The sequence below is a fragment of the Tremella mesenterica genome, assembly GCF_000271645.1.
Source record: "Tremella mesenterica DSM 1558 unplaced genomic scaffold TREMEscaffold_1, whole genome shotgun sequence".
NCBI classification, from domain to species: domain Eukaryota; kingdom Fungi; phylum Basidiomycota; class Tremellomycetes; order Tremellales; family Tremellaceae; genus Tremella; species Tremella mesenterica.
In genome coordinates this window covers 5163842-5187228 of record NW_006711225.1, presented here as the reverse complement: position 1 = coordinate 5187228, position 23387 = coordinate 5163842, and the positions used below count along the sequence as shown (strand labels likewise).

Genomic DNA, 23387 nt, shown 5'->3' with positions numbered 1-23387 from the left:
CGGACACACCTCATGTTCACATGTGTGTGCGCAGATCTCTTTTTCGCAATATGACAACCGAAAATCACTCAAATCATAAAATGCACAACATCTCATCTGATGATCCCACCTGACACCTAGGAAGCCCCGCCCTATCATTTTACGTTTGTCACAGGTTATCAACCAGGGGAAATTGATCCCACGCTCATAGCGGAACAAGAACAAATGGAAATGGGAGAAGACGAAGAGAGTGATAGTGGTTCAGACACTGATCCTCAAACATTAACAGATTATAGGATTTTGAGTAAAGTTTGTATAATCCCACAATACCATCATGATTACATCATGTCATGATTCTTCTTGTAATACTTTGTTTGTTTTTGTTTCACTTTTGTGTCTTGTATTTCTCTCTCTCTCTCTCTCTCGCTGTATCATGTAGGTTATGGTTTTGGTTACAACATGATGGTTGCATATGCATTCATTCACTTTTACTCTCATCTTGCCATTTTGTTTTGCGCAGTACGTCAGAGTAGAGTATCTTTTTTTTTTTCAATCGATGCACGCGAAGAACAGAATCATCAAGAAAGTATAGGTTGTAGATCGTGGATCACTCCACTCTAAAATGTGTTATCTTGATGATTCGGGTTTCTCACGAATTATTGATTCAACAAGATTTCCAACAAATTCCCTCCCTTATCAAGTTCCTTCTCAGTTGAACGGTCCATTTCTATCCGACTACGTTCTTCTAGCCATACAGGTAAAACTTTCCATAGCTATCATCAATCTCCTTTTCACCCTTTAACAACTGGAAAAAAGGGACTGACCTGATCACACAATATCTTATTCTCCTCTGTCACTTTCTCATCCGTCCAACATCTCTCGGAATAAGTCCAATCCCTTTTCTTTCTCGCTTCACTCTTTTTTCTTTTCTCCCTTCTTAACATATCATTTTGAACTGATTTTCCCTTTGATAAACGTCGGTTCTCCACCCATGGATCACCTTCCAAACTAGAAGAGACGACAGAACCTGCCGAAGGTGATGGTGTGACATCGATACCAGATCCAGGTCGTAATGCCAAAAACGCAGTTGTATCCCCTTGTTTTCTTCTCTTATTCTTACTTCCAGAACTATTGGGGAAATCAATTTGAGATGTAGAAATAGATTCTAAATCTATACCTTTCTTCATACCGAATTTCATCGATTTCGTAGGTGTTTTCTCTCCTTCCATTCCAACTTTTTCTTCTGTATTTGACTCTTCATCATCTTCATATATATCATCTTCTTTTAATCTCAATTCATCATCAGATCCTGAATCTTCTTCATCTTCCATATCTTTACTTCCGAGACGATCACCCAAACTCAACTCATCGTCTGAATTATTTTCTACCCTTTTAGACCCCTCCTTCGATTTCTTTACGGATTTCGAAACTTTATATCTGGGATCTTTGATGACATTCGATTTCCTCTGTGTTGAAACTTTGATCAAACTTGTAATCCTTGTCGTACTCTGTCTCAAAGGAGAAGCTTTAGCAGGAGAATGAGGACTTTTGACTAAACTAGAAATATCAATGCCTGAAATATGTTTATACTTTTTCTTCGGTGTGAAAGGTAAATTCGATATCACTTGATTTGTAGTAGTAGATGTTGATCCGAGAGATTTGGTACTTGATTCGTCAAGATCATCAACAGAAATGAATGTTGTTGAGTCAGAGACGATATTTGAGGATATGTGAGGTGAACGAGACGATGATTTGGCGGTTCTTGAAGGAAGAGGTAAAATGGTCGTTTTCGTAGATAATAATCTTCTTGATTTGGATAAAGCGGAATGAAAATGAGTTTTAGATACTGAACTTGCTTTTTGAGCGGTTTGTTCGGATAAATCATGAGATTGGATTCTATAAATCAACACATGTCGTCATTTCTTCCCTAGTACAGATACATCATCGATATGAAAGAAAACCAATCAAATCGATAGTATGATTTCATCAAAGTGAGGAGTCTTGAATGGTACGCAGAGACGAAGGAATACTGAAACGGATTTGAGTGGAAATGGATAAGGTCTGTGGAGAGGAGATGTGAGGAGTGGAAAGAGATTAACTCGCCTCTCGCACCCTAACAAAGCACTCACTCCTACCAAAGCCGCCCTTTCCTCAGACCTGAGATCATTGCCTCTTCCTGGAGCGGTAAGACTTCGTAATGTGGAGAGAATCTGAGAAGCTATAGGGATGGCAGGATGGGTCGCAGAGGGGAAAAGTGGGATGAGTTCGGTGGATGACATATTGTTGTCGTGACCTGCTTTCGATGCTTGGTTTGCAGGGTCACTCGTGGGGTTTGAACGTCCTATTGGGTTTCTAAGAAAGCTATCATACAAGTATTGAGAGTGTCCAAAATAGATTGCTGAGTGATCTAGGTAGGTAGATGGGTAGGTGGATATCAAGTTGAAAGGCAAACACAAGGTGAAGAGTGATCTTCGCGCTTTCATTGACTTTCGGGAATTCCAGTTCCCGACGATTCCGGGTTGAGCAGCTTGCTTGCTTTGCTCTATGGTGGACACCATATGAATTAGTGGGCTATAACTCCAATATGAGATAAGCAGATAGCTTGAGGACCTTCATGTTCAAAATATTCAACACGCCCACACTTCCTCCCTAGTCATTGTACATCTTCAATGCATTCCTCCATATGGTAGGTACCTTTACAACAGATCTGACCGACGACCAAAAACATATTTATTCAAGCAGCCAATACCACCCTGTCTTCTTTCTTCTCTGCTTTCTCAGTCACCCCGTTTCAGTCTTATTAAGATAGGATACTCACCTGCCGCTTTGACTTCCTCTGGCACTTCTGCTGGTTCTTCCCCCGGTACCGAAGGCAATTCCACCCTCTCTTCTCTTTCTTCGATCGGTACACTCGGCTAGAGGTCATTGGATATTCACTGTGAAGAGATAGCACAAAACGTACCAGAGCATCACGTTGTAGTTGTAGTAATTCCGCTTGAACGGCCTCTTCTTCTTCTGGTGACATTTTGGAAATGAGAGTTTCGTCGATTTCCTATGTAATCAATACGTCTCTTCTTGACCGACAGAACCGAGTGCTGGTATATCTTCACGAAAGGCTCCAGGGGGGTTGACAGGGTGCGGTTTACTGGGAGGAGGGGAGACCAGTAACAAAACGGAGTGGGAATACAAGTCTGTCTGTCGAAGTGCTATAGCAGTGACGGAAGGAAGAGACGAGGGAAGAGAAGAGCAGGTGGAAGTGAAGATCCAAATCATGACCTACCCTCTGATACTCAATTCCCTCCCTGGTCTGATCCATAAGTCTCTCCACCTTATCCAAAGACATCTCCGCATGTAATTGTTTTAACACTTCGTTTCCAACAGACAAGCCATGCATGACGGTCGATTGGATCTGTGTGAACTCGATGGTGCTGACCTATCTCATCAGTCATTATACTACTTGGACTGACATTCTCATCCCTACTCCCTCGTAGATATGGTGGTGAGATATCGACTCACGAGTTCTTGCAAAGTCTGCAACTGAGCATCTGTCCTGGATAACAATTGTTCTTGATATTTCCTCTGTCTCAAAGCTGTCAAAGCTCTGCTCTTCTGGTCAGTCTTCCTTAAAGTATACCAGGATGACACATACCTTGTTACCCACTTTCAACGCTTCCTTGGCGATATCCTGTTCTCTGTCCAATATGACCTGAAGCTGTATGCTCAGCACCCGAATCTTCCCCACTGTGACGAATAGAGGTAGACATACTCGTTTTTGATATTGTTTCATCTTGTCCCTCTGTAGTTTGAGGCTCTACATCAGCATTCGGTCATACTCAACGAAGCTTGTAAGGTTATAAACTCACTCGAGGACGGCACGATCATGTGAAGAGATTTTGGGTCCTGGCTGGGCTAACCCCATCTTGACGAGGGCGCCCTGCCAGTAACCCATCTTAGCGATGGTCGTCTCTGCGCCTAGAGTCGAAGATGAATTGATAGATGTTTATATTGTATAGAAAGATGAAAGATGATGCCAAGTAGGTAATAGGAGGGTGAGGAGTGACAGCGAAGAAGGAAGCACCGCCCTAAATACTTAACCGACTGTACCATCCTCCCTTCTTCTTTCCTTCTATCACCACCCTTTTACCCTTACATGTTACTTTATCTCTCATATGATATCTAGACTTGAGAAATGTTCGGTACAAGTCTGGCTGATCGTCTCAAAGCTGCCGTCAATCAATTAGAAGCTACAGGTACTTCACTCCAAAATCGAACTTCCACGTCCAACCTACACCCTTCTTCCCCAAAAGATGGTCCTTCTTCACCTCTCGTCAAATCCCCTCCTCCTACCAGTCCTTCCATCCTAGGTATCTCATCGCCTCTCGAAACTTCGAAGAGGGAATTATCACCCAGTAAAGATACTTCTCAATCTGCGACATCACCCACTAAACATGCTCCTGGGAATCATGGATATGTTCAAGCTGGGGCTTTGGCAGAGAGTGCTCTCTCAGGTTTGAGGAAGAGTTTAGCATTTGGGAGAGTATCTATAGAAGGACACAGAACTCATTTGGGTTCTTCAAATGGTAGTACGATAACTTCACCGCTCATATCTCAAGATGGTCAATCCACTTCGCCTAATCCTGGAGTGTCCACATCAGCAATGATCCCTACACCTGGTTCTCCTGCCAAGTTCTTGCAAGTCTCACAATTCTCCGTGGGATCAGACTCTCCAAGCGCTTCGAACACACCAAGAGCTCGAACGCCAATACCTCCACAAACAGATATCGCAGTGAATCCTCTATACCCTCCGCCAAATCCAAATGATCCGGCTACCTACCCTCTCCCTCCCTCACCCGACATCAGCCCCTCGACCGTGGAACTGCGCGTACCTGATCTGAAAGAACACACGGATCCCATAGACTCCAGTGGAGGGTCTATCGTTGAGGATAGTGGAGGAGTTTCGGAAGTCAGACTGGCAGGGCTCACCCCTGATCTGGAGAAGTTGGAGGAGGAACTTGGGGTCACTTCGAGTGAGATCGATATTGCCTCTGGAGCGGGGGATGATGATGCTCGCGATGGGACGGAAGAGACGGACCGGGCATTGCAACTGGCTGGAACTCCTGAAGAGCAGCTGGCGAAGCTAACAGCAAAGTATCAAGGTGCGTTTGTCATATCATCGTCAAGATGTCTTCTAGAGAACTGATAGACATAGAATTATCTTCTCAACATACCATGGCTACAGAGCAAATCGAAGCAGCCAATAAGATTATCAAAGAGCTCACTCCTCTGGAAGGTGGAATAAAAGACATAGAAGCTTTAGAAGGTTGGATCCGAATGATGACTGCCAAAGTGGAAATGATCACCGCTGAGATGCAACGACTCCAAGCTCAAATCAAACGTAAATCCCACATTCCTCAGATGGGTCAAGCGCTGATCTTCAGTACAAGATTCTAGAATGGAAGAGATCCGTGATACACATCGTCTAGAATCTTCATCTCAACAAGAACTCATCACTAAACTCCGGAATCAACTCTCCACCGCTGAAACCAACTTGGCTCAGAGAGCTACCGAACTTCTAACCTTGGGTCAACTAAGAGCGGATATATCAAAAGCACAGACTACAGCGAAAGAGGAAGAAGAGAAGAGGACAAAGGCGATTTCGTTGTTGAAAACCGTCAGGGCGAAGTTGGTGAAAGCGGAGAAAGATAAGGAAGAGGTAGAGAGGGATAGAGCTGAGGAAAGGGCTGAGAGGAGTAGAGCTACGGAAGAGACTGAGAGGGTGAAAGCGGAGAAAGAGAGGGAAGTGACGGCTTTGAGGAAAGGTTTCGAGCGAGAGTTGGCTAGTGCCAAAGAAAGGTTTGAGAAAGAGTCGCAAAGTAAGAAAGCCGCATGGGAGTTGGAGATGATCACTACCAAGGTGGGATATCTTCTCCTCTCACAGATTATCTACACTGCCTATACTTTTCACCACCACTGTGAGGTGCAAGTGAGTGAAACAAGTAGCTGACGCGTTCAGGCCACCCACGCTAAAGAACTTTCATCCAAATCCACCAGAATAAACTCCCTCGAGACTACCGTAAAAGAACTCGCCACGACAAAACAACAGCAGTTCGAACTCCTACAAACTCGTCAAGCCGAGTCTGAATCCGCTTTATCTGAGAAAGAAACTTATCAATCACGTACGAAAGAACTTGAATTCCAACTACGTGAAATGACCGAACGATGTAACCTTCTCGAAGATCAATTATCCTCTTCGTCTTCTTCCCTTCTTCCCACACGTGGTCGGGCGTTATTACCGAATGGTTCCTCGTCATCCAGCGTCTTACCAGGTCCATCAGGAACGTCCGCCGTGGATGTCCAACGTTTACTCGCCGAGGCGGAGACGAAGGCAGAAGCAAAAGTCAACGAACTCCGTGCGAGAATACGAGCGTTGGAGAAAGAACGGAATGATGTAGAGGAAGAATGGGCAGCTAAAATTGGAGAAAGAGTGAGAGAAGTCGAAAAGTTGAGAAGAGTGGTTATGGAGAAAGAGAATGAATATGCGGATAGTTTGAGAAGTAGACAAGAGAAAGATAATGCTATTTTAGCAAAGGAAGAGGAGAGAAGACAAGTTGAAAAGGAAGTGTTGGTTTTGGAAACTAAAATTGAAGAAGCTAGAGCCGAGGTTGTCTTGGCAGCTGAAGCGGAGGTGAGTCTTGTAATTTTCTTTTCTCTTCCAGATTTCACATCCAACAATAAATTTCTCATACATCCCTTTGTCATCGATAATCCTCACGGCACCCCTTTGTCGTCGCTTCCCGAATAGGGGTTACTCCATTTATTCCACAAACTGGTGTCATCGACGAAGGGTGACATATTTATATCAGTTGTTGAAGTTGAGAAAAGGTTTGTGTAAGAACAATGATTGACTTTCAGAAACTAGCAAGAGATGAAATATCTTCTCTTCAAATACAAATAACAACACTTAACACTCAACTTGAAGATTCTAAAAACCTATCGAATCAACTTCGACAAACCAACAAAACTCTCCGTGATGAACTTCGTAAAGTTCAATCCAGCGTACAACTCATGGAACGTCAAAGGAATCCAGGTGTGGGATATTGGGGAGCTAACCCATCAAACACGATGGTGGCTTCGGGTTCAAGATCAGGTTCAGGTTCAGGTATGATGAGTCCTAATTCTGAGATTTTGAGGGAAGGTGAATTGAGAAGGAGTTTAGAAAGTGTTGTTACTAGTCAACCTGGAGAAAGGAATGAAGAGGAGGAAGTGAATTTGGAGGTGAGTAATTTTTTTATTTCTATTATCTTACTCTACTATCCGAGTTACCTGCTCGTTTCCAGATTCTCAATGGTATCAAGATTCTCTCTTCTCCAGCCCTTTTAGATGGTATCGATTCGAGATTGGATCAATCGACATGGTATGGGTTTGGAGTTGTGTATCGGAGTTGTTGACTTGATTTGTATATCGGATGGGAAAGACATGATGATAAGAAGAATTAGACATTAGTGAGATGATGATACTGATATTCAGTACCTACGTAATGTCATTTTACAATTTTTAGAACATAAAGAAATGAGACCGAATTTGATAAGAGTTATGAGTGTAATCTTACGTTTCACACCACAAGAACTACGAAGGTTGAATGCCAAACTTTTGACTTGAACCAATCGTGTACTGGTACATGACCGAGTAGTTTATTCTTGATGTAGAATTATGCATTCTTTATCGCATCATACTGTCTCTCCAACCACCCTCACGTCCTCTTTAACTGAATCTTCCCTACTTGTTGTACATCGTATAGTTATATGTTAACATCATTGTAAAGTAGAGTAGAGTAATACATTTGAACCGTCTAAACACATGACCCCAAATCAATCTACAGAGCTAAGAACTAGCTATGGAGTACTTATCCCTTTTGATGATTGTTGAAATGGAAGAGGTATGAAAAACAAAAATCATCCAGCAGTCCAACGTAATGCTAAACTACTACAAACGACACTAACACTACTCAAAGCCATCAAAACAGCGCTCCATACTGGTGAAAGACGTAATCCGACTGGATAAAACACTCCGGCTGCGAATGGTATACAAACAATGTTGAATATACAAGCCCAGGCTAGGTTCAATTTCTGTCGATTCGAGATTTGGTTAGAGAGACGGATTAAGGTAGGGAGGGAAGATAATGAAGAGTTGAGCAGTATGAAATCTGGAATTAGAATTAGTTTTTTTTTATCAATCCTCAGGGTCGATATAGGATGTGGGATGGATGAGTACTCTCGTTGTCTTTGATCTATACTTTCTGCATTGTCACGGTGATAGAATGATTCAGTGATGTTGAAGAAAGATAATGGTCATGGTTTTCTTTCTCAGACCTGCTGAGAGATAATGAAGGAGAAGAAAGAGCAGGAAAGAGGAAGAAAGAGGAAGAAAGAGGAAGAAAGAGGAAGAAAGAGGAAGAAAGAGGAAGAAAGAGGAAGAAAGAGGAAGAAAGAAGAAGAAAGAGGAAGAAAGAGGAAGAAAGAGGAAGAGAACGGAAGAGAGTAAAGAGAATACGTAGGAAGACAACGAGGAAGAAAACGGAGAAGAGAAAGAAGAAGTAGAAGGAAGGCCGAGATGGAGGAGATGATGATATGAGGATGAGAAGGACAAGTGGACTTTTAGAGAAGATGAAGATGATAAATCAGAACAACACTCACCAGCCCCAGCTACCGCTACTTCCGACCCACCTCCCATAGCCACACCAACATCAGCAGCAGTCAAAGCTACCGCATCATTAATCCCATCTCCAACAAACATGACTTTATCTCTTCTTCCTCTTCCTCTCCCTCTCCCCCTTTCTCGCACTGTCTTCCATTTGTGACTTATCATCTTCAACAAATCCCAACCGTCAAATCGGTTCCAGATTCGTCTCTCATTCTTCTTTTCCTCTTTCTCAGAAGTTCCGTCAGGAATGGTATTCTCCATCCCACCTCTTGACACCGTGTCTCCTTGTTCATGATTACACAAGTGGTTGTTTGAAGAACGTAATCCTTCCCTGACTTCATCCACCACATTAGCTTTTTCTTCCGGTCCTACACCCGCTCGAACGTCCGTAGGATCAATATCTAGTAGTCGAGCGATAGATAATGCTACATCTTTTCGATCTCCTGTACATATGATTATCTTCACTTGTTGACGTAATACTTTGATTATCTCTTTAGCTTGAGGTCGAAGAGGATCAGAGAGAGCGTAGGCGGTTATGATCTTCCATTGAGAGTTGTTTGAGTGTCCATGGACATTGATTTCATCTTGTGATTTAACCTCTCCTTTGACCTCTTCGACAATCTCGCTTTCGATTTCTACTTCTTTCGGACAAGTGGTAATGCCAGCTTTTTCCAACTGAAAGGTATTATCATCTTTCGTTAACCGTGTCGAAGTATTCTCCTCCAGTTTGAAACCTGATTTCATGGGTCCAACATCAACCTCCGTAGTATCCCTCGGTGGACTCACTATGGAATTCGTCTGGATAAAGACTGGACGAACAGCGACCAAAACCGAAGTAAAAGCTTGTTCTCCCCACTTTCCCAGAATTTCCAGTATCTCAGGAGAGATTTCCACATTATTCACGTCCAAAAGTCTTTGATTACCCGTCAAAACTTCGAATCTCTCTTCACCAAAGTTGACCATGGCACGAACACCTTTACCTGCAATTTCGTCCATTTTGATCAATTCAACTTTCGTCCCGACCTTGTTCTTGACATTCGTATTTGAAGATGATAATGTGTCTTCCGAATTATACTTGGTAGAAATATATTCGGTTATTCCTTTTGCTAATGGATGTGTTGATCTTTCTTCAACACAACGTATTATCATTTCCATTTCTTTTTTCCTTGACATTTCCCAATTTGTTTCATCTCCAATCTTCCGTTGGCGACCTTCAAAATCCGTTTCATCTTCCTTTTCTCCCTCTTTCTTCTTGCGGTCGAGTCCCTCCAAGCTTTGTGATATTTTGAGTTTCTCGGTCGAATTTCTCAAATTTTGGTTGGAAAGATTCACAGAGGAACACGACCACTCATCCACCACACTGGCTTTACCCATTGTCAAAGTTCCCGTTTTATCACAAACTACCACACCAACTTTCCCAACTTCATTCCATCCTTCTCCACCACTAACAGCTAAAATACCTTTCCTAGCAGCTAAATTACTTCCAACGGCATTAGCACAAGGTACAGCTAAACCTATTCCACAAGGACAAGCAACGACCAAAACGCTAATACCAAATTCTAAACTGAAAAAAACTTTCCCACCAGAATCTTCCCCATTGACTTTCTCAGTGAAAACCAAACTTAACCATATTCCCATGACGATCAAAGAAAGGTAAACTACAAAAGGAACGAAATAACCTGTTAAACGTTCTGCTAAATGTTCAAGTGGAGTTTTACCTCCACCAGCTGTAGAAACAGCAGAAATTATCTTTTCTAACATTGTTGTTTGACCTATTGATTTGACCGAGATGACTATAGGAGAAGATAAATTGATTGTTCCTGTGTATATTTCATCACCTGGAGATTTAGGTATAGGTAAAGATTCACCAGTGAGAGAAGATTCGTCTATTGTCGTATGACCTGAAATTATATATCCGTCTGTTGGAGGTGAAGAACCTGGTGGAACTATTAGATGATCTCCTATTTCTACTTGATCGATAGGAATGGTGCGAGTGTGTTGTCCTTGGTTTGCGAATGAATTGACCGTATCTCCGTTGATTGTAGCGTTCGAGAGAATATCCTTGGTGTTCTGTTTTGACTGATTTGATGCATTTTTCTTTACATTTTGAGGTGTATTTTTCGAGTGATTCGCATCAATGGTGAAATCTGAAGAGATGGCCCCAGTGACTGAAGAGACGGCCCCAATGACAGTCTCTGCGCTATCTCGGTTTTCCAAGTTTGTTCCTTGAAAAGTATAAACGGTCGATTCTAACAAAAGAGCAGTTCCAGCTCTCATCTTACCCAAAGCTTCAACAGCATCCATAGTTTTACTCCTAGCAAAAGCTTCAAGAACCCTACCGAGGAGAATGAACATGATGAGGAAGACACAAGAGTCAAAGTATGTTCCCACGCTTGAATTAGTGGAAGGTGCTCGGACGTCGATGATGAGCATGGCGATGGAGGCGAAGTATGATACTGATGTGGAGAGAGCGACGAGAAGGTCTAGCAATCAACTTCCCATCCTCTCAATCCCACTCTTACTTCCTGCTACTAAATTTTTTGAATTCAAAAACCTTCAAGACTTCTCAAAAAAACGTCACACATGTCATATGAACTCCCTGAAGGGTCATAAGGACAATGGGAAGCGACTTGATCGATGTCGAAAAACCAACAAAAGGGATGAATCACCAAACGAGAGTATGTGTAAAACGTACAACACACGTCGGTTGAAAGATTTGAGAAGAGACATAGAAAGATGATGACTTACCCATACTTCCAAAAGTCACCAACGATTTCCACTTCCATCCGTTTCTCATCTTATTTCTCCGATGAGAATGTGCAGCTCGGCGATACCATCTAGCTAAAACAGGTCCAAAAGCTCTTTGGTAGAAAATCCTTTATTATCAACTCTTCATTTCTATCTTACTCATAGATAAAAGAATTGTAACTTACCTACCCACACCGAATTGTACCACCGTACTCAGAGGGAATAAAATGATAGTACCTAAGTTCGCTGCTCCCCATCTGGGAGACATCCAAAGCATTCTGAAATGATTATGAGAGGGTAGGAGGACCATACCGATTATAGCGCTGATATCAGTTCTTTTACCAATTTGAAGACAAGCGTGATTCCCGGGTAGCATGTCATTGGTACCAAGGATCTCCCCTTGCCGGTCTCCTGGTGGGGAGGGGATAATGGCGTCGGGTATGTGATTGAAGCCCACGGGGGTGAAGTCGGGTGGAAGAGAGCTCCGAGGCACTAACGACGAACAAAACGAAGGATCGCTCAGGAGTAGTGAGGACAGAAGGCAGTCAAAAGTGAGCTCAAAAGAAATAAGAAGATGAAGAGTGTGATGGAGGGGTAGTCCACAATGCGACACAAGGAGAGAAGGAGACAAAAAAGATGATGGAAAGGTTGATAACTTACATTATAAACGTAGGTATAGCAAAAACCACCGCTATCATCAAATTAATCGCTAACCTTCTAGCTTCTCTCTTTTGTATTTCCCTACTCCTCTCTTGTATCCCTTGAGTTTTGACCAAAACAGCTTCAAATTCAGGAGATAAATCCGATAATCCTTTCAAAATATCTCTGATAGTAAATGGTTTTCGAGGTTCGTAAGTTATTTTCGTTTCTTTTCTGAGTATGTCGAATGGTGTGAAATGTAAAGGAAGGGAAGAAAGATGATTGTTGAGTTTGGTAGTACATTTTGAACAATATATCCCTTCTACTTTAACTTGAATCGTTCTTGTTTTCTTTTCCTCTCCCACATTTTTATTCTGTCCTTTTCCGACGATCTTGTTTACCCCTTCATCTCTTGTGATCTTCTCGTTCTGTCCTAGGTAATTTTTCTCTTTTTCTAATATGTTCTCATTTTCCATTTCAGATCTATCAGAGACATCCCGGTTAATGGAATGGAAGGGTCGATTAAGATTTGTTAGGTTTAAATTGTGGTTGAGAGGTGGATGAGGAATGGAAGAAACAACATCTGCTCCATAACCTACATCTTCTATAGCTTCTTTGATATCCTCAAGAATTACCGAAGAAAGATGTTCCACATCCGCCTTATTGGCTAAAAGATCCACATTCACCTTCTTGATTCCCTTGATAGAATTAAGTACGTTGGTTATCGTTGTTGTACATGATGCGCAGGTCATACCTTCTATCGAAAGTGTAGTCAATATTGTTTTTTCTTCTTGGTCATCACGTCCGGTTACTCTTCCATCCATAAATGACCCACGAGAAGATAATTGAGGTTGAGTTCGTTCATGACGTTGTGGTGTCCCATGTTGAAGATTGTTCCCTGGATTGATGATTTCCAACGGCGAAGGGTTGTCTGTCGGTTTGGTAAGTCTTGACAGAGAATAAGGGTCGTTTGAGGATTTCCTCATCTCCACCGGGGAAGAGCGAGTGTCTGTTAATGTGGTAGATTCAGGGGAAACGACTGAACAAACAACTTCCGAACCATAACCCAGATCCTCCACCAACTCACATATATCTTCTGGCGATATTTGAGAAGTATGTACCACCTGCCCTATATTCGACAATAGATCACTTTGGACGGAAATCACCCCTGGTGTAGATTGTAGAGTACGAGTGATGGTTGAGGAACATGAAGAACATGTCATTCCTTCTATCATGAGTGTCGTTGTGGTCGTTTCGTCTCGAGACGGGGAAGCTTGTGGGGTACCATGAGAGTCTGTTTGGTCAGAAGATGCATTTCCTGGGGCAATTAAGGCCACGATGTAGTCGAGGATTTGAAGATGGTAAGAGAATCACTGTGAGATATTTGGGTATTCCGGTGACGACGAGTCTTTCTAATATGGGGAGGGTACGATGATACAATGTTACAATGACACGATAAAGCTTCATTTTTCAAGAAAAGAGTTTAGACAAATATCGTAAAGAGTCTAAAAGACTAGACTCACTTGAGGAATATCGACAAACAGAACAATGTTCTAAATGTAATTTCCTTCTTTCCTCTTCACTCATCCCTTTTTTCGTCCCTTTCCAACCCATCAACGCGTTCCACCCACTCCATGGATTTCCACTTATCCATCCTTTCTTACCCTTCCCTTCTGATCTTGTCTCGCCATTGACCACTCTATCCTTCTTTCTTGACGAAGAAAGAGAAAGAACTATTCCAAAATCAGTCGAATCAACTTCAAACCCTCCTTCTCTATACAAAACCATCGCTACATCCTTGACCAAATCAATCTCCGTTTTATTGTTTTTGACACTATTCTCACTGACCACTATTCGAAAGGTGACCGTTTGTAATAAAAGCGATACTGAGATATCTCTGACGTAAGTTAAAGTGGAAAGGAGGGATGTGATATGTTCGACGCAGGATGGACAGTGCATATTGGGTATTAACAGGGAGTGACTGGTATTATGGAGAGGGAGTGACATGATGAGGATCGCCTCCTATCGTGATGTATTCTTGATGACTTGGTGAACTGCTTGTTGAGTCTCGCACCCCCTTGGTGCACAGTGGCAGAGTAGTTCGGTGATTAGTTAAATCTTTGGACAGTCGGATAGTTGGATCTTCGGATCGTCCGTCAAAGAGTCGAGTTTGATGAGTGGTATCAGAGTCGTAGTGTAATTCACATATATGGCGAGTAAAGTATCTGTAGTGGTAAGATAGTGAAGTGATGTATAAGCAAATAGTGACTGATGGAAGACTTATATGAGCTGTCAGAGCGGAGTACCAAAGTGCGGAAATGCGAAAATGCCTCATCAAAGGTGATCGAGCGACTTTTGCCTTTTGCCACCCCGCACATTCCTCACACGACTCCTCGTAGAAAACCCTCCAAACCTTGACCCCTTTCCTCTCTTGGCCAGTGCTTTATTTGTTACTCCCACCCACATCAGCATGTCCATGTCAGAGTAAAAAGTGTGAGGTAGGTTTGGAGAAGGACAGCAGGGTGGGAGGCGATCTCTTCAAAGTCGGATCACGGGACCGCAGGCGTGCAGGCACCCCCCTTTGGAACGGATCACACGCCTTACGTAATACTACCTTTCAGGGATACCATTCAGTTGCCGAAACCGTCCGCGTTTGATGCATGTTTCGGATGTCTTCTCGCTAGCGACACTTGGCCAGGTTGAGGGCATTCGAGATGAAGTTTATGATGACAGAGTGCAGCTAGCTAGTCAACAATAAAGCGTAAAGCGGGCTGAAGGCTCAATCTGCACTAATGCGAGTAGATATGTTCACGTTTCACAGCGCATTGAGGAAGTTCGTCCTGTGCGCTCAGCGTACAAACCGAGTGGGAAATGGTAGTATGTAAGCAAGACATGTCGAGTGCAATCAGTAGATCCGTAGATCCGTAGAACGAGTGAAGGCAAGGGGATGTCGGAGCAAGACGTCCACTCCGGGCACCACCCTAGTCTCGTCCGGGCACCACCTGCCACACTCAGGGTATTCAGGCACGTACCATCGGAATTTCAGTAACGCCGACCACGCGACGGACATGAACTCGCCACTGATCGGGGTTTCAATAACGCCGCGAGCTCTGCTCACTCTTCTCTTACATCGTCAATGTCAATATTAGCTATACCATGTCATTTCCGGTCATTGTCCATGCATTCTCCTATCTATCAATGTCCAGGAGGATAATATGAGCCATAGGGATGTCTAGAAGAGCCCTGGGAGGGATAGGGAGGCCAATATTGAGAGGATAGAGGAGGGAGAGTAGGTGGAAGAGGGGGGGGTGGTAGGTACCTCTCCTCAGGAGGATAAATGTCGAAAAATGGGGGTACCTGTTCATTAGAGACCCCCCATCGGATACAGCCGAAAATGCAGTATTAGAGACTCACATTCGGTGGATATTGGCCGTTTCCTGGTGTCTCCTGGACCAATCAGCTTGCAGGAAACTTTTAGAAGTAAGAGACTAAGAGAAGAGTGAAAATTTTCGAGATCGTGAGGCCATTATAGAGAGAGACAGAGCAATATAGTCAGAGACAGAGCAATATAGCCAGGAATGACTGCAGGACAGAGAGGGGGAGAAGGAGGGAAGGAGAAATGTCATTATCATATGAGAAACCCACCGAATAACCTGTCCTAGTGATCATTTCTCCTGTCCTCGCCATCCTGTCCTCTGTCCTCACTACTACAGGCCGATTTTCCTTCTCCCTTTTATCTCTGTCCTCAATACTCTTAGCCAGGCCGGAAACCATCTCCTGAAGACTCGAGATCTTCTTCTCAAGAGCAGCATTAGTCCCCATTACCGATCCCTCTGTCCAGGTCGTTTCTCCAGCATCATACGCCTTTACCTCGCGATCATAGGCCTCAGGATCCCTCTCTCGATGTTCATTAGCCCTTTTACACTTCTTAGGACCATGACTTCTTGAACCACACAGGGGACAGGGACGATTCGCCTTTTTCTTGATACCAATGAATTTCTCTGACTGAGTGTGGAGACGGCCGGTGTGAGAGACATCATTAGACATTTGTGAGGGGTTCGATTTTACGCCTCTTTTAGGCGAAGGAGGAAGAGTAGGAGAAGGAGGTGAAAAGAAGGGGTTTTCGACAGGTAACAGGTCGTCATCATCGTCATTATCCTTCGTTAAGTCGATCTGAGTGATAGAGGGGACAGGGGGATTCTGATTGTTCTTCCTGGATAAAGCAAGCTTGTTTCTTCGCAGGTGGGGGTCTCGAATTCGATTCGTATCGTTATCCACATCCCACTCAGGCCCTAGCAGTGGATGAACCCCACTAATATCTCCACTGACTTTCGCAGTGGCCTGTTTGATCGTGTCTGGCCAGGTGTAGGGGTTGAGAAGACGCCAATGACGATGGAGAGGAGAGAGAGCAATGGTACCATCATTTTCAAGTACTTCTTTTATGTGCCGAGCAGAAGGGAGGCCCACTGATGTCGAATACATGTTGCTCTCGTCATCATTATCGATTTTGCCAGAGGTTGCTTTATCGTACTGCTTGTTCATGAGGAATAGTGACCGGTTTGACACTCGATTCTTGACATTGATGAAGATAGAGACGAGGTTGGGGTCCTGAACGAGCCTGTCATGAGCCATTTTGTTCATTATGGTATCACATTGGTCGTCGAAAAACTGCTGAGCAATTCGGAGCAACCCATAAAAGTCGCTATACGAATTCTTGAGGCGTGTCTTGAATGCGTTATGGTTTCCTTCGAGTCGAGAGTTTGATGTTTGACCAAGATGAGTGTGTTTATCGATGAAAGCAGAGACGAAGTGTGTCTTATGATCATCCACCAATTGTCTCACATAAGCCCTCGCACCATCCAACTGTTCATGTCCCCACCGAGTCTGCATTGAAGACAGAGCTTTATCTAATGACTCTTCAGACTTTGCTTTACAGATATCCACCATGAAGTGATCACCAAACTCAGATAACTTCTCCACCCATTCCTCTTTATAAAGGGACTGAAAATTTTTACGACAGTTCACCTTGATGTTTTCTCGAAGGTGCCAGCGGCAAAAGTTCAATTGGACATGAGGGAGGTGGAAATACAGAGCATTATGTAAAGCGATCTCGCGATCACACACGATAACTTTGATATCATTGTTGATTGGGCCCATGAGTTCGAGGTAACTTTTGATCGCGAGGGAATACCATTCGGTCACTTCTCGACTTAAAAATGCGAATGCAGAGGTGTAGGTTTGATTGGTAGCAGTAAAACCGGAGATGTGTAGCATTGGTAGACGATAACGGTTTGTTCGATAAGTACAATCCATAAAAAGAACGGTGGGATACGAATGAGTCATGGCTCTGGCTGACGGAGTGGTAAAGACGAGGCCACAAAGTTCTTTTTTACTGTTGGTGAACACTTTAAAAAGGTCGTTGTTATCGGTGAGCCGTCGAACAGCTGCTTCAGTTGCTGAAAGCCCTTGTCGAAGTAATTTCTCATGACGAGTTCGAATATTTTGAATATCTTGAGATGTCAGAGACACTTTATCACCGAAATGTTGGTGGACGGCAGCAACGATACCACGAAGAGTGTGAGGACTGTTGAGGAGGGTTTTAATGAACTGAAGTACCTCAGGAGAACGGCTAGCCTGTCGAATAAAAGAGTAATGAAGGAGAGGGATAGGTTCATGGGTGTGAGAATTTTCGATGATGTAGGGGATCCAGAGGGGTTCACGGTTGGCCTCTTGAGCAATCTTCTTCGTCTCTCGTCGCCATATGATAGAAAAGGGACAGTTGTTTTGCTTGGTAGTACGAGGTCGTTTTCTAACATCTTCAAAGTCATCAGAACGATGTGACCGACCATCCCCGCCATGAGCACATTGTAGTTCGAGCTTGCCTTTAGGTTCATTGCTTCGCAAGGTGACAATGCACACGGTATGGGTCATGGCAGCCTGTTGGGTATGAAGTCGAGCTGCTGACATGGTTGGTTGAGGTTCAAGATCGAAGGGGGGGTGGATGTGGTGAGCCACACGATCGAAGCCAATTGGTTCGCGAACATCGAGCTCTAAATTTGCTAGCAGGTTATCGAGTTCATCATCATCGTAGTCGTGGTCACGAGGTTGCTGAGTCTCTGGTATGATAGAAGGAGACCGAGAGTGATGAGGACTGAATTTAATAGAAGGGGACCGTGAAAAACGATCCAGAATTGGTGATGAGGGTGGTGATGATTGGATAAGAATCGGTGATGACATCTAACTCATCAGAATGACTACTTCATGCAGTAAAAATGGTACTCACTCGTAGCCCGAGACCAGCAGAATACATGTCGACAAATTACGACGCCGGGGGTGGTGTTGTTGAAGAATTAAATTTTCTTTTGCCAGGATGTCGGTGGCGAAAATGATGATGATGACGAGATCCTGTAAAAGTCAGATTTTTACATTTTTCGATGAGAAGAGTACTCACAGACTCGCAGAGGCCAGGAGAAGAGCGTCGAGTTATCGATAGAGGCTGAATATGTGTTATCGCAGGAAAAAGAATTTTTCGAGAGGAGTTCGGTGGCGAGGATTTTAATGTTCAGTAGGCCTATTGAAGTCAGCATTTCACTTCTGATGGTAAAACAACTACTCACAGCTCAGGAAGAACCAGGGATCAGTGTCGCTGCATATGTGTTATCGCGGGAAAAAAGTTTGTTCGAGCAGTTTGGTGTGGTGGCGAGGATTTTGATGTTGAGGAGGCCTATTGAAGTCAGCATTTCACTTCTGATGATAAAACAAGTACTCACAGCTCAGGAACAACAGGAGAACAGTGTCGAGTTATTGACCAAGGCTGAAGAGGTGTTTTTGAAGAGCAAAAAAAGTCTTTCACCGAGAGAAGTTGGGTGGCGAGGGTGATGATGATGACGAGATCCTGTAAAAGTCAGATTTTTACATTTTTGGATGAGAAGAGTACTCATAGACTCGCAGAGAGCAGTAGAACAGCGTCGAGAATACGAGAGAATACAACGATTGCTCGGTAAGAAGTTATAGCAATTTGATGGGTGGTAGTCAGGAGGGCGCAGGTTGAGAAGGCGAAGGGCCAGAAGTGGGTGAAAAGTAGTCGTAAAAGAGTGAGAAGAGTATCAAAATGATCCTTGAGACGAGTAGAGACAGTGTGTGTGAAAAAGAGCGTGAGTTTACCAGTAAAATGACGATAAAGAGATTAGTGGTGGTGAGGACAGGTTGGTAGGTAGCGAGCAGACATGTCGCGTCGTTGTGGTGGAGGTCGGCGTTATTGAAACCCCGATCAGTGGCGAGTTCATGTCCGTCGCGTGGTCGGCGTTACTGAAATTCCGATGGTACGTGCCTGAATACCCTGAGTGTGGCAGGTGGTGCCCGGACGAGACTAGGGTGGTGCCCGGAGTGGACGTCCGGAGCAAGTCAAGTTGCAAGTGATCAAGTGACCGACTAACCACTTACGGCACCATTTCAAGACGCGTCTCGTCCTTCAATTGTGCTGTGCTGGTACAAACATACAACTTGAGTAGAGTACTTGGGGTAAAAGGGAAAATGAAAGAAAAGAGACGCGTCTCTGTGCGTGCCTTTTTGTGGAGTGAAACATTCGTACTACCCGTGTCCGTGTTCATATTCTTGGCACAGTTCTGAAATTAGACCCTGATACCTGATGTTATGAACTTTTTCTCTTGTTGCATGACAATAGGGTGTAAGGGGTGTGACAAGTGTGCAGGAACGATACCATAACATTTTCCTTTCACGAGCGTTCAGTTGTTAGACTTGTTTCTCTCATATCAAGATCCTTCTTTACCACAAATATATAAGTATCCCCACCTATTCCCTCCCTTTTCTTCTACTCGGATCCTCGGGTAGGACGAATAATACACTTTTACAACTCTGTCTCGTCAAATCAACATTCATTCATCCCTTTTTCTTCCTTGTCCGTTTTCTTCACGATCAACTCATAGCGCATCGCTTTCATAGAACGTATTCGACGTAAAGACGATATTTTCACGGTTGTTCCATTATCGGCTGGTCTTTCGTTCTGATACTTCCGTATTCGATAGCGAATTTCAATTGACACTAACATCGACGCGATACATCTTTTTTTCACTTCTGTACAAAGATCTACGAGCTTGAAGATTAATCTTTCGACCCAACGATTCTTCTTTTTCGTCTTTTGTCATTTTCCTTCAATTTCGTATTTCTTTCACTTTTAGTCATTGTTCTTGATCAATTGTATCCTTACATCTTTGTTCTTCCTTGATATCTATCGTTTTGTATAATTCGACAATTGTCCATCTTCGACCCCTCACGAAGACTCAAGTATCAAGTCACAACACTCAAGAATCAACAATAAGTAAGTACAAGACGTCTCTGGTAGATTGTCATCTCTCTTTCAAAGTGAGTCACGCGTCTTCTGTCTTGTGTCACGCTTGTCACGCCCGCTGTCACGGTGGCTCGTGCGTATCGCGCATCATACATAAACTACTTGAACGCGGTCCAAGCGTCTCCTTCCTTGCTTCCTTTGCTACATACGTTTCACACTACTATCAACTCTGTTTTCCATTTCAACTCTAGTCTACTATCACTCGCCGTATCCCCATCCTCTCTTCTTCTTCTCTCTCTTCTTTCCTATAACCCCCCATCACCCCACCCCTCTCTTTCTCTTTAATTCAAAACGCTTCTTGACTTCTTCTTACAACCTTTCATAATAATCCGATTCCCAACCATCGATAGAGTCGATGTCGTAATCTCTCTAAACTTTGACACTCCAACTGATCCTTACAGCGATTCCACACTTTACTTTTCAACACTCCTTTACTCTCCTTCAATCAAAGGATCTCTTACCCAACCTCTTTCACCCTTTTCCTTCACTCCAGCTAAATCTCCCTTGTTTCTTTCTCTCTTCAATCTTTCTCTTCCGACGAAACCAAGTAGAGCCTGTCGAACAGGTTTCTCTACTCGAGCTGGTCTCGTTCAACCATCGATACGCCCTCACCCGTCAGACGACTCAGCAGTGAACTTTTAAAACCACCCAGTCAAAACAATATGGCTCAATCTCTCTTTATCCCTTCCCCAATGGGTATGACCGGTATACCCGCTTCACCAGATCCTACACCTCTTCGTCTCCTTGCATTCTCCGTCGCCGAAGCCGCTTTACAATCTGATCCTAATTCTCCCTCGTTCAACACCACGCGTGTTTCCCATCATCAGAATCAGAATCATGTTCAGTGGTCAATGCAACCCCAGCAGAATGCGAAGAACTCTAAGATGAAGCTTTGGAACGTAGCTGAAAGAGCTAGAGAACGTCATGATAAAAGTGAGTCCCCTTTCCCCAACACTTTCATGTTTTTTTTTCCCATCATTTGAAAGAACGTTTCACTGATCTTTTTCAGTTTCACCTCTTAAAACCCAAACGGAGCAACCGCCTTCAGATTACACCTTTGTCCTTCCTCCTAACTCCCCACTTGCCGCTTCCATCTCAACAGAACAACCCTTTGCTCAACTTTCCCTCAACCCTATCAAATCATACACGTCACAAACACGTTCAGCGGAACCCTCCCCCATCAAATCCACTTTTGCCCGTTTGGACCAATCACGTCCCCCACCCGTGTTCATCCCACGTCTTTCCGCCCGGGAGTTTTCAGCAGAGGCTCAACGTAATGCGACTTCGGTGAAACATAGTAGGACCAAATCAGACATCGGTCTTCCTTCCGCTACAATCATCACTGAACCTTCCTCGCCATCTGAACGTCTCCGAGCTCAGGCTCAAGTTGTCACACCCAAGGTACCTCTTCCTGGAACGGGACGTAGACTTCCTTCCCTCGCTCAGATCCATGCCAGGGTATCGGAAGAATCTCTCCGACGCAATAGTCAACCGGGCAATGTTCCCAAACCTAGGGGTTTCGCAGTCCGATCAGACTCGGACGAAAGTCTTGAAATCCTTCAAACACCAGTGGAAGAAAAGCGCAACCCAATGCTTTCCATTTCCATCGTCAGTTCGGATTCAAGACCTTCCACTCCTCCTAGTCCATCTAAGGAACCTCGTCTCGCACCATTTTTGAGGGATCGAACATTCAGTAGACTGGCAAATGTCCGTCCTCCTTTATCCATTCAAGGTAGGACCAGTCCGAAACCAACTCTGACGGTCACTCCACCTTCTACGGAGAACCGTCCACCTCCTTTGACGTTATTCACCAATAAATTCGCCCATCCTTCTCCCACACGAGCAGCTCTGAACATGTCCCCGACGGAAATGCGTTTCCCAGCCAATCTGACAGTTTCCACTCCTCCACCTAGAAATGTCAGTTCTCCATCTCTTGGATCACCCGTCTCTCCGACAGGCTCGACCAAATCGTTCAGATCATCTTCCACCGCCAGTCCCACGTTGAGTATCCCACGTATCACGTGCACACCGGCGAAAACTATCATCATCGAAGATGGCGTGGAGAGGGAGTCAGACGAGGAGAGTGAGGATGAAGAGGTAGTAGTGTTTGATGGTGAGAAGGAGGCGGAAGAGGAAAGGGAAGAAAGGGAACGTAGGGCTAGGGCTATGAAAGATAGGCTTTCTTTACGTCGAAGGTCTGATTAAGTGGGGTGGATCTCACTTTGAGACATATGGACAGGCTTAGGTATGTGTATCACCATGGACAATTGACAAACGATGATTGTATATCCGAGAGAAGATACGATGGTTGGATGATGTGAAGGTATTTTGAACTTAAATGATTGAGAAGAACAAATGGGGATGAGTGTGAATGACGAGGAAGAGTATGTTTATGGAAGAAAAACGAGTAACTTGTGGAAAGGAAATGTTGGAGGATGGAAAGATGAAAGAGAATGTGGATGGAGAAAGATTTCGACACACTGCCGAGCAGATTATTACTTTACATCTAGTAAAACTTCCCACTTTAGCCTATGCACTGGTGCCATGTAGGATTACTTGTGTTGCGAATCGTCATGCGAGGTATCACTAGCAATTTAATCTCTTTCATTTCTTCCTCTTGACACCTTGACTGTCTTGCCTCAAGCATCGAGCAATGAAACATCTCGCTCTGCTCACTTAAATCACTATGACACTACCCATTCTAGTTCCTATTTCCCTACTGTATCTATGTGCTTGTGTATCCTAGCAGGATGCCTCACAATATCGTTGCACAGCAGCCCGAGTATGCCAAAGTAGATGCTATGTATCGTACGCACAGGTGAGTCACCCCCCTCCACCCCTCTCCCATATCGCCGTATTACCGCTCAAGTGGCATTTTCCTGATTTCCCGAGACCGAGGGTCGCCGCTGCATCAGCGATTCACCACCACTCCTCTTGACCAAGCAAGTACATG

The 23387-nt window shown here is 44.0% G+C and overlaps 3 protein-coding genes across 3 annotated transcripts; 2 read left to right on the top strand and 1 right to left on the bottom strand.

Moving 5' to 3' along the window:
* Nucleotides 1-2756: 2756 nt before the first annotated feature.
* TREMEDRAFT_26157 (uncharacterized protein) lies at nt 2757-3928 on the bottom strand (the record flags this gene model as incomplete). The annotated part of the gene is made up of 7 exons (XM_007000665.1): nt 2757-2894; nt 2942-3031; nt 3260-3412; nt 3496-3588; nt 3629-3691; nt 3746-3788; nt 3843-3928. The coding sequence occupies 7 exons, from the start codon at nt 3926-3928 to the stop codon at nt 2757-2759; spliced, it is 666 nt and encodes a 221-aa protein (XP_007000727.1).
* A 240-nt stretch (nt 3929-4168) lies between these two features.
* Nucleotides 4169-7638, top strand: TREMEDRAFT_24935 (uncharacterized protein; the record flags this gene model as incomplete). The annotated part of the gene is made up of 7 exons (XM_007000497.1): nt 4169-4901; nt 5031-5135; nt 5189-5374; nt 5418-5893; nt 5993-6664; nt 6892-7254; nt 7507-7638. 7 exons carry the CDS (start codon nt 4169-4171, stop codon nt 7636-7638), a joined length of 2667 nt encoding a protein of 888 aa, XP_007000559.1.
* Nucleotides 7639-19842: 12204 nt separating this feature from the next.
* Nucleotides 19843-22986, top strand: TREMEDRAFT_73076 (uncharacterized protein). The gene is made up of 3 exons (XM_007002150.1): nt 19843-20448; nt 20836-21367; nt 21444-22986. The coding sequence occupies exons 2-3, from the start codon at nt 21097-21099 to the stop codon at nt 22637-22639; spliced, it is 1467 nt and encodes a 488-aa protein (XP_007002212.1). The 5' UTR covers nt 19843-20448; nt 20836-21096; the 3' UTR covers nt 22640-22986.
* Nucleotides 22987-23387: the final 401 nt, after the last annotated feature.

Bases quoted from the DNA above. Each gene is read 5' to 3' on its own strand.
- TREMEDRAFT_73076 (XM_007002150.1), top strand. From the start codon at position 21,097: ATGGCTCAATCTCTCTTTATCCCTTCCCCAATGGGTATGACCGGTATA. The intron at 21,368-21,443 runs GTGAGTCCCCTT...GATCTTTTTCAG, and splicing joins TAGAGAACGTCATGATAAAA to TTTCACCTCTTAAAACCCAA.